Here is an 11,796-nt window from a genome sequence, read left to right as displayed (position 1 = left end):
CACACGGTATGAGAGGAACACTTGACAAGTATGATGGCATGTGCCTGCACTCAGGAGTCTGAGGAAGGATGACCACTAGGATAGCACAGAGTGTCCAGGGAGGCCTTGTGTCAAAAAGCAAAAGAAATAAAGACAAGAAACACTTGTTTGGAAACAGAAATATTGAGAACTTTTACATGATTTAATAATAAACAATTAAAGATACAAAAACGAGTAGAGATTCCAAAATTTTTAAACTTTTGTTTAAATACAAATTTATTTTATAATATGAAAACATATAATATTAGCCCTCTAAACATAATGATTTTTCTTCTACAAAATTTCTATACTAGAAAATTTGCAGAAAACAATTTCTTGTGACATTAAATGTACATTATTTACAGCTGAAAAAGTAATCTAAGAACTCTACTTCAGAAAATTGGATATATGTTATCTTTGTATGCAATTTCTTTTCCCCTTCACCCATAGTAAAAAATTATCCAAATAAGAAGCAATTATGCCTTTCTGATAACTGACTCCACATATCAGTTCAGGACCCAGGCTGCGTCCTTGGGCCTTGGAAGCCCTGACTCTCAGAACAGCAGTCTATCATTTAGCACTCAGCACGGAAGTAAGTTTACCAATAAGCCACACTACACGGTGGCCTAAGAATTAATGAACAAAGAACTCAAAGAATTTATGGCAGATCTTACTGATAATAATTTTGTGAGGAAACATTTTTATACAGTATTTTACCTATATTTACAATAGGAAATACTTCAGGCAATATTCTGAATAATTTTAAAGTACAGATATTAAAAATCATAAGTTTATAAGAAGGGAACTTGGAGACTATTTTGTCTCATCCAGTGCATCCCTTGTTTTTAGCAGAATGGCAAAGACTCTAGCAGATGAAGTGGCCTGTCCAGGGTTACACACCTAGCTAGTGGGAGTGCCACTCACAGGCTGCTGCCTGACACTCAGGTCCAGACATTATCATAGGCACACTTTAATACTTTTGTTGCTTTCTTTTGCTTTTGTTTTTGAAAGGTTTCATGTAGCCCAGGCTGGCTTCAAACTCACTATGTAGTTAAAGCTAGCCTTCAACTCCTGATTGCCCTTTATCCCCCTCCCAAGTGCTGGGATTACATGTGCCAACAGATTTGTAATGTTATTTAAACAGTGCAGCCAACTAAAGTCAAAGTGACATCATAATTTTAATAGTATAAAATAAGTTTCTTGCATCTGAGTCAAGACTTAAATTATACAAGTGGAATGAAAGTATTTCCTATATAAATTTCCTGTTGACTTATATTTAAGTAGTATTTACAAAACATTCAGGAAGCTAATACAGTGTCAAGTTAGAAAAGAAACTTTAAAAATACTTATGATATAGCAATTGAAAAAAATCTTAAGAATTTCTTCATAGTATAAAATTCCTGCTCCTTCACAACTGAGTTCAGAAACATAGAGAAGAGGTTTTCCTCCTCATCTAGAAGGCAAAAGTAACTATGTCTAACAATTATAAAATTATCAACTGTGGATTTACCTTAGGAAAGAAAAATCAGGCTATTTTCAGACAACCAAAAAAGGAGTTCAATTTTTTTAAAAAACACCCATAATTCCTTTGGTGTGTTAATTAAAAAGAGTTGGGCTCGAGCAGTTCATTCTGCTTGATGGCTACCTGAGAGGGAAACCCGTTTGAACTGGACACCACCATCACGTACGGCTGTGGCTGCTCTTCAATTTTCTCGGTCTCTTCATTCAAATCATCTTCCATCCTTTTCTCTGCTTCTTCTTTGAGAGTCTTTGTTTCCTGAGCTTTAATAACAGAGGTGATCACAGTACCAGGTGGGTGTGCAACCAGCTGTGAGCTTCGAGAAAAGGTCACCACAGGTGTAGTAGCACTGAAGGACGGAGAGGAATCCATACTGACAGCTCCATTGCAAAGGGACTGAACATTGCTTGTGAGGACTTGCTGTACATGGGCGGGGCTAAAGACAATGGAAGGAGGAGAGCCCGGCTTCTGTGACTGCAGCATGACGTTTTCTTTCAGTACTGTCATGGGCTGTGATGATGGAATGGCTTGTAAAATAAATTTCTGTGACCCGGCACCTGATGATGGGTCTGTGCTGGCTATAACCGTTGTGAGTGGCACTGTCTGGAGTGTTACTGTATGCAACTGCTGGTTGCCAGGAGACACAACTACTGGAACCTGGGTTGAAGCTTGTATCGTCCTATTGAGATCACCAAATAGAAGTGAGACAATTAGCAAACGGTACATCTTTTAAAACTGTATAATGTCATACATGCTCATTGCTACCGACCCTTCCCCTGCTTTTATCACAGCATAATTAGCATCATGCCAAACATACAGGAGTCATGACCCAGCCACAGAAGAAGCAAGATGTGACTGCCTCGCCAAATAAGGTACCGAGCTAACGTGGCTAACATATACAAGAATAATGGGCTAATATAAGTTATAAGAGTTAATAAGAAGCCTGCGCTAATGGGCCAATCAATTTATAACTAATGTAGGACTCTGTGTGATTTCTTTGGGACTTAATGACTGTGGAAACCGGGCAGGACAGAAAACTCAGACAACAGAATGGTGCCCATGTGGACAACTGCATCCACATAAAGCCTGAGAGAGCTTGGGAAGTAATTCTTGACAAAAGAATAGATTTAAGCATGACTTATTGATAGCAGCATTTTCTCAGCTGAGTTTTGCTTGGTAGAGGCAAGCGCTCTCATTTAAGAGAGGCTTCCTGACTCAGCTTTAGCTGCAGAAACTTTGCAGAAATTTAAGAGGCTCTAACTGCAAAACCTTGCAGCTCTTTTAAGAGGTCCTACCACAAAACACTTAAATAGTGTTGATGAAAAGTTGACCACATGCTTTTTGGTGGTGGCAGGAACCCTGAAACGCCATGGAATTGTGACAATAAACATGGCTCCGGCTGGTACCTCTGCCATGAGGCTGGAATCTCAGAAAGCTAAGGAATGGACTGGATTCAGCCATCAAAGCCACGGCTTTAATCTTCTCCATATTGATTAGCAAATTAAAGACTCATGTGGTCTGAAAAAGAAAGATATACAATAAAGAGAGATTATAAGATGAAGAAAATCTCTAAATGGTTTACAGTGTGTTTAAAAATATATGCAGGCGGGCTGGAGAGACAGCTCAGTGGTTAAGAGCATTGCCTGCTCTTCCAAAGGTCCTGAGTTCAATTCCCGGCAACCACATGGTGGCTCACAACCATCTGTAATGAGGTCTGGTGCCCTCTTCCGGCCTGCAGACATACACACAGATAGAATATTATATACATAACAAATAATTTTAAAAAACCTTTCTCAAGGTAGAAACTTATTTTTAAAAAATGTCCTCAAGTTTCCGGGGATATATATATATATATATATATATATATATATATATATTCTGTCAATTACATTTTAAATAAATGCTGATTGGCCAGAAAAAAAAAACCCAAAAAACATCATACAGGCTGGGTGTTTTAGCAGCACACACACTAAGGAGGCAGAGGCAGTTCAAGGTCACCAAGGGCTGCACAGAAAGACTGTCTCACGTGAAAACACTGAATACTGCCACATTAATACAAGTGACTATGGTATCAACACTCTAAGCAAGGTATTTATGCATGGGCCACTCTAAAGAAAGTATGCATTCAAAAGCAGGTCTATTGATTGACCATGCTTACTCCTAACAAACACCAAACTTCATATAATTCTGTTTAACCTGTTTTCTAATGTAAGAGGAAAAAATGCTTGCTTAGCTTTAACAGATCCTATCTTAACAGAATTAGCTATTTTTTTTAACAGAGTTACTAGGATTTCAGTAGCTCATAATTGGTATCAGATCTACATCATAAAAATCATGACTTTAACTTCTATGAGTTCTAGGTCAACAGAAAGCAAAGTTAAGGTCAAGCTTTGGTAAAATAAAATACACATATAGTTTAGCAGCCAAAGTAATTTTCACAGTAATTTTTTTCAATATAAGTTCTTTCTATGCTGCCCGGGCTAGCCCTGATCCCATTCTCCAATAGACAGTAGTATAAACATGCCACCCCACCCAGCATAAAACTACAATTCAACATAAAAATATTAATGTAAAATCCAGTTTATAGAATGAGTTGTAATAATGAGCTAACCTCATTATTAAATAAAAAAGTTCATAAGTGATATGATGACTCAATATAATTTTTAAAGTTTGCACTTTATAAATATTATAGGATTTTGTTTGTTTGTTTGTTTGTTTGTTTGTTTGTTTGAGACATAAATCTCTTATAGCCTAGGCTAGCCTTATCTCTAGGTCCTGCCTCTAACACCCAAAGGCGTATACTATCAGATGCAACTTAAAGTTTATAGTTATGGTTTTTGTTATTATAAATTTGTTAACGAGGCTGGAGAGATGGCTCAGTGGTTAATAGCACAGGCTGTGCTCCCAGAGGTCCTGAGTTTAATTCCCAGTAACCACAAGGTAGCTCATAACCATCCGTTAGGAGATCTGGGGTGCGCCTCTGGCCTGCAGGCATACATGCAGGCAGGACACTGTACACATAACAAATAAATAAATCCTTTTTTAAAAAAAAGAAAGAAAAATGTTTAAAATATAAATCAGTTGAAAACTCTTGATAGAGTTCTCTCTGAATTTGTTATTTTGTGAAAGTTACACTTCACATAGCTCAGTACTAAATATCAACTAGCAAATTATTAAATATAGATTGTGCTAGTTATATGTGACTGGTCACATATACAAGATAAACAGCCCATATGAAAAGATAAGACAAAAACCAAGTGCAACTTAGAAGTTCAAACGAAGGGGGAAGGTACAGGATAACTAGAGCATCTATATGTGGGACACTACCTCTCCTGTCAGATTGACACCCAATGCACCACTGTGACATCAGTCTGTGGTTGGATAGTTGTATTATAGACAGAAAAAGAAACAAACAGTTTTAAAAAACAAAGTCTTTAAAGAGACAGCAAAAGTTATATAAAATAATACAGACAGTCATAGATTAAAGGAGTAAAGAAGAATAAGCCATGTAAAGATGTCAAGTCTGGGCAGCTGGGAACTGAAAGCAGAGTCTCTGCTTAAGATAGTAAAAGTCTTTTCAATTTTTTTTTTTCATTTTGAAAACAGGTTTTGCTATGTGTGTAGCTCTGATTGACCTAGAACCTGCCATGCCGACGAGGCTGGCTTCAGACTTATAGTGAGCCTCTTGAATGTTGGGTACAGGCAAGCACCACCACACCTAGCTTTAACAGCTCTCTAGAAGGGTGGAGCTAGAAGAGAACACAGCTAAGGAATAAAGACAGGACGGAGGGGTATGACTCAGAAAGGCGTGGTAGTATTAGGCAAACTAAGTAAGTTGAAAAAAACAACCTTAGGAGACAGGGTTTCTGAAATATACTGTGCCTCCCCTATCCTTCCCATCTGAGCCAGAGTGTCTTTGGAGAAATCCGTTTGAGTAGATACCTGACCTGGCCATTTTTAAGTATATATTTATATATACACACTTAAGGTTGTGTGTACAGGTGAATTGTCTGTCCACGCTTGCATACGTGCCATGAGGCACACTTGTACAGATCGGAAGCCGGCTTGGATCCATCAGTTCTCTCCCTCTACCACATGGGTCCCAGAGATCAAAACTTAGATCACTGAAACAAATGCCTTTACCTGCTGAGCCATTCCATTGGCCCTTAGATTTCTTTTTGTTAGTTTATATATAGGGTACTATAGTATTATAGATACTATAATTTAGCTCAAGCTGGCTAAAAACTATGATCCTCCTGCCTCCAGCTTCTGAGTGATGAGACTGTAGCTGTGCGCTACTGAAGCAGGCAAGCACAGGGATAGTTTAGCAGCCTGGGGACCCCACCTATATCAAGCTGCACATATACCCCACTTCACAGAATGGAAAAAGTTGTCCCTCTCTTGGCAATCCTTGGTGACTCCTGTTTTGTGGTCAGTTTTCATTCAAATATGTCTCAGAATATAGCCAGATATGAGCAAAAGGGTCCCCAATCTGATTGCAACTCATTTTGGGTACATCTGCAGTAAGGCAAACTGTGTCCTCCCAGTCAACTCATGGAAGAAAATGCCCACTTACCTTCTAGTGTCTATACACAACAGACAGTCATATGATTAAAATAAAATGCATCATGACATGCACAGTAAGCAAAGGCTTATACAATCTAAGACTAAATCAAAACAGAATAACCCTTAGAAACCACCTTTTTTTCCTGGAACCCAAAGAAAAGCCCTAGCATTAACTACTTTGTCTCAAAACCAACTAAAAATTGGGCATGGTGGCAGACTCCTATATTGTCAACACTCAGGAGGAAAAGGCAGGAAGACCAAAAGTTCAAGGCCATCCTTCTATATATAACAAATTTGAGGCCAGTCTGGGATACAAGATACGATATCAAAGGAAATACAGCTATTAAAGAATAAGTCACCATGAAATCCCCGCGGCCACAGGAATTTCCAAACACTTTTCTTTTTTTTTTTTTTTTTTTTTGGTTTTTCGAGACAGGGTTTCTCTGTGGCTTTGGAGCCTGTCCTGGAACTAACTCTGTAGACCAGGCTGGTCTCGAACTCACAGAGATCCGCCTGCCTCTGCCTCCCGAGTGCTGGGATTAAAGGCGTGCGCCACCATCGCCCGGCAACACTTTTCTTTATAATTAAATCAACAATTGTATCCAATTATGTTACATCAGTTTTATCTTCAAGTTAGCTACTTTTTAAAACTCCTAAGCCGCTTGTAACTAAGAGCTATCATATTGCTGATTTATGATTCATCAGAATCTCTGAGACTTATTATGTGACATTTAGCTTGTGCTAGAAATTGACTCAGGTTTCAAGAAATGTCACTGAACTGTCACAACCATCCGAACTGTTAAGTACTGTTTTCATTTATAGATGAGGAAATATTCCTAATAGTCAATTGATTTGCACATTTAATAACTGGCAAGGCTGGCGGGCTGAAAGGTTTGGCAGACATTCTTCCTACCGTGTTACCTTGCTTTGAAAATAAACTTACAGCTTTAGGTATTTTTAGAGGATAATTTAAAAAATCTTCAGACAAACTTATTAGTGCTTGGATAAGTATCAAGAAAATGAACTCCAGCGTTTACCAGGGACAGTTCTCAGAAAACCCTTTCCCAGGGGTTTGTTATTCACTGAACTATTATAAAGTCCAGATCAAATTAAACCTTTCAAATGTATGAGTATATACATTATCAACTGATTTAAAGGAAAACCCAAAATGTTGATGATAATTTCTGTGATTTATATAAACCCTTTGGTTTATGTAACCAACTTGTTTTGGCCATGGTGGTAGCAGCCCTATGACAAACGACATGAGCAAGAAATATCCATTTAGTTTTGGACCATTATCTCCTGCCTTATTCTAAAATCAAATAAGAACAGAGACCAACATAGAGATAGGATTTCCTTAGTCAATTAGATGTTCATCACCTTTTCCAGTCTGGTTTGATTAAACTAGACTGGGAGACTTTCCAACATCTGGCACATTAATGCCTAAAGAAGAGAAACTAACTCCTGATTTTCACACCTGAGCTTCAGTATTGTAAAACAGGATTTTCTCAGTGCTAACATTTATTTTTGTTATTCATCCTAAATGTCTCAGTTATGACAATTTATTCTGGGTTTTTGTAGACCGTGATCTATTAGGCTAAGCAAATTGGTAGAGTAACAAAACACTTGGGAGATAGGGAATCAGGATGATGAGAAGGTCAAATAGCGACAGTTAGAGGCTATCCTAGGCTACATGAGATTAATCTCAAAAATAAACAAGGTCTGGAAAGATGATTCAGTGGTTAGGAACATGCCCTCTTGCAGAGGGCAGGAATTCAATTCCCAACACCCACATCGAGCAACTTGCAACTGTCTATAACACCAGATCTAGGGGACCCAGTATCTTAGGCCTTCACAGGCATCTGCAGTCAGGTACACAAAAACCCACACACAGATACATATACACATAATTAAAAATAAAAGAGAACTGATGATAGAATCAGAGAACTGATATAACTCCTGAAACATCCATTGACCAAGAACTGTACCTTCTGAACCCTGACCCACTTAATAATGCTTCTGCTCAGAACATCACACAGTGATGTGCACTGGCCACTGTTTCCTCACCTAATACTGGGAACTGAAGAATTTGCTGTTTCCTCCTGCATGGTGCTGGTTATGGTGGCTTCTCCTTCTGAGACAGCTTGTACTGGCTGTACTACGTGAACAGTTCGGAAGAGCTGGGTAGGATAGGGAGCCTGTGAGGGCTGCACTGTCCTCAAAACTTCTGATGGCTGTCCAGCTTCCACAGGATCTTTGGGTTTGGTAACTTTAGAATTCCCTGGTTTCAGAATTGTAGTGGCCCCTCCTTTTATTCCTGGACTTGAAGATACTCTTGATCGGTTTGCTTGATTCCGACTTGATGTGGTTGTTGAAGATAAGGACGGATCTGAAGATTCTATACTAGAACTTGGATCCTCATCATCTATGTATATAAGATCTTTTGGCATTTCTTTAAATTGGTACACCAAACGCTGACCTTCCACTTTGGCAAGAATACCTCTTTGGTAATAGTACCTAGTAAAAGCACACAATTTCATTAATCTTATTAAATCAAATATAAATGAAAATGATAGTCAACAAAATCAGTTTTTCTAATCATAAAATTTTAAGGCTAAAGTTTAAAAATAAATTTATTGTTACTTAGGTTTTATTATTTTTGTTTTGTTTTGTTTTGTTTTGTTTTGTTTTTTGAGACGGGGGTCTCTTTACATAGCCCTGGTTGTCCTGGAACTCACACTGTAGACCAGGCTGACCATGAACTCAACAGACATCTGCCTGGCTCTGCCTCTGTAATGCTGGGATTAAAGCTGTGTCTCACCACGCCAGGCAGAAAATGGGGAAATTTGTAAAGGAAGGGCACTTATACCAAATATATACAAACTCTTTCACAGATTAAATCCTTATGAGGGACTGGAAAGATGATTTAGTAAAGTGCCTGCTTGCATAAGATCCTGAACTCCATCCTCAGCACCCATGCAAGGGCTGGGCCCAATGGTGCACATCTGTAGCCCCAGCACTGAAGAGGCAGAGAAACAGGCAGATCTCTAACCAGCTCACTAACCAACCAGCCTCGCTGAATCAATGAGCTCCAGGTTCAGTGAGACACCTGGGACCACAAGACAACACAGAGAGTAATCAAGGAAAACACCTCCCCCACAAGCACCCATTCACACCCCCACACAAACACATATATACACACATACAAGTCCTTATTAACAACCAAATCTAAGATAAATTCTGAATGGGGAACTGTGGAGAATGACTGGAGTTTTGCTTTTCTTCCTTCCTGTTCCATGCTCCAATGTGCTGGGATAATCAAATTCACTACAAACCTCAAGGCATCATCTCCCCCTCCCTATCTTACTAGCAACATTCGAACAAGTTTAAATTTGACTCAATTGTGCAAAATTTAGTAATTCAAATGTCAGTGGTTTTAATAAAATTAAGAACCTAAGTTATTCTTGTAAATGCATACCTCTGTCTTTTGTGTATAATATCCTTTCCCTAATAAGCACCTCTCTCCCTTTCTTCTGCTTCAAATGTTTCCTTGGGGCTAGAGAGATGCTCAGCAGCAAAGAAGACTTAATGTTCTTGAAAAGAACCCAACACCCACATAATGTCTATAACTTCAATTTCAGGGGATTCAACACTTCTAACCTCTGTGGGCATCAGGCACGCACATAATGCACAGACATATATGCCAGAAAAACATTCATATACATCAAGTAAATCTTTTTTTAAAACTTAGTAAGTTCAAACTCAAAGAAGTAAAAAAGAAGAAGAGGAGGAGGAGAAGGAAGAGGAGGAGGAGAGGAGGAGAAGGAGAAAAGTTGTTAAACAATTTAAGCTAATAAAAGATGAATTAGCAAGCATGGCATGGTGGTGTACACCTTTGATCCCAGCAGTCTCAAGGTAGAGACAGGTGGATCTCTGCGGGTTCAAGGCCAGCATAGTTTACATAGTGAAACCCTGTCTCAGAAAAAGGGGGAAAAAAAAAGAAGGGAAGAAAGTTCTAAGATGACAAACCATATATCCTGATTATTTCTATTTCAAGTATTTCTCAAACAACACATATGTGGAATAATTAAGGATCAGTCATAGAAAAACAAAACAAAAATGCAATTAAATTTATTTTTATCTAATATCAATATTGAAGTATTATTCTACTATAATAAAAGATATCTGAGAGTCACATTTTAACATTTTATAGATTTTCAGATCTCTTTTTACGTAAAACACAGGTTGGATATCTATTTTCTGAAATGCTTGGGACCAACAGTGCCCCATGGTTTTGGAGATGCTTTTGAATTATTTTTATTTATTTATTTTGGTTTTTGAAACAAGGTTTCTCTGTAGCTTTGGTGTTTGTCCTGGAACTAGCTCTTGTGGACTAAGCTGGCCTCGAACTCACAGAAATCTGCCTGCCTCTGCCTCCCAAGTGCTGGGATTAAAGACGTGTGTAACCATTGCCCAGCCTTGAATTATTTTTAAATATTTGAATAGATTTTACCAGTTGAACATCCAAACTTGGAAATGCCCTCAAACCCAAATTGTTTAATCCTCTTACTGTTGTTCAAACGCTTCAGAATCTTTAGACTTTCAGACTAGACTCTGCTGTCTGCATGATTATTTGTAAGAGAACAGTATTTTCCCCAATTCAAGTAAAATTTAACTTTAAATGTTGCTGTTTTCTCTTAAGAACCATTGTCTCCCTTAAATATAATTCATAGGCTGGGGATGTAGCTCAGTAGAATGCTTGTCTAGAACACACAAAGCCCTGGGTTCATTCCCTGGCACTACAAAAACAAACAGCAGAAACACAATCATAGTCTTTAATTTTTAAAAAGTTACCTGTCTTTCAGTACCTAGGAAATGACATGTTTCACATAATAAAACCCCCACATACCTGAGGGCTCTTCCCATGGTCTCATAGTTCATATCAGGTTTGTTTTTGTGCTTCCCCCACAATCTAGACACTGCTTTAGAATCGACCAGTTTAAAAATGCCTTTTTCTCGCTGTGTCCATTTGATGTACTTAGGACAGGTAGCTTTGTCCTGAAGCAGAGCCAGTAAAAACTCCCAAAGGTAAATTGTGTTTCCTGAAACAAAATCAATTTACTTTAAGGAACACATTTTCCTTTAAACACACAAACCAGCCAAGCACAGGACTAGAAGTCTTATAAGGTCCATCTTTACCCACAAAGAAATATCACATCATTCAGTTAGCTGATGCAACCCCTCGGCGTGGGTGGATACAGTCATACGATCTAGTAGAGGCCTTACTAAATTCATACAGAAGTGATATATGGATGGTAATCTTGTCAATTAGTTTCATGACGACATAAAGGGAAACCTGATGTCTTTTCTGTCTGCTCTTTAAAAACAATCACATAGTGAAAGCATCAAAAAATATTACAATTTAAAAAGGCTTTCAATAGTTCTCTTTATGTAAGAATCAGCAGATCAATCATGATCATGATAGCATTCTTCAAATGTGAGCAAGAGTTGTAAAAACACTAGAACTCCAACACACCAAAGTAAGGATCTGCAAACTGAAACTCCAGACTAGCTGAAAGGCTGCAAAACTTTGCTGAAGGCTAAATGGATTATTTAACATATCCAATGTAGTCACATTTGGTACCCCCCCTTCTCTCTCTCTCTCTCTCTCTCTCTCTCTCTCTCTCTCTCTC

At 38.3% G+C, this 11,796-nt stretch overlaps 1 protein-coding gene across 2 annotated transcripts in view; it reads right to left on the bottom strand.

Moving 5' to 3' along the window:
* Positions 1–247: 247 nt before the first annotated feature.
* Positions 248–11,796, bottom strand: part of Elf1 (E74 like ETS transcription factor 1) — a 92,346-nt gene continuing 80,797 nt past the window's right edge. For both annotated transcript variants that reach the window (XM_013353341.2, XM_013353342.2), the window contains 3 exons: positions 11,013–11,205; positions 8,171–8,620; positions 248–2,216 (listed from right to left, as the gene is read on the bottom strand). In XM_013353341.2, coding sequence (XP_013208795.1) covers positions 1,619–2,216; positions 8,171–8,620; positions 11,013–11,205 — 1,241 coding nt within the window. In that variant the 3' untranslated portion in view covers positions 248–1,618. The remainder of the gene's footprint in view (positions 2,217–8,170; positions 8,621–11,012; positions 11,206–11,796) is intronic.

This window comes from Microtus ochrogaster, unplaced genomic scaffold, assembly GCF_000317375.1.
Source record: "Microtus ochrogaster isolate Prairie Vole_2 unplaced genomic scaffold, MicOch1.0 UNK6, whole genome shotgun sequence".
NCBI classification, from domain to species: Eukaryota; Metazoa; Chordata; class Mammalia; order Rodentia; family Cricetidae; genus Microtus; species Microtus ochrogaster.
Note: the sequence above shows the minus strand (reverse complement) of the source record. Positions and strands in the feature narration are given on the sequence as shown.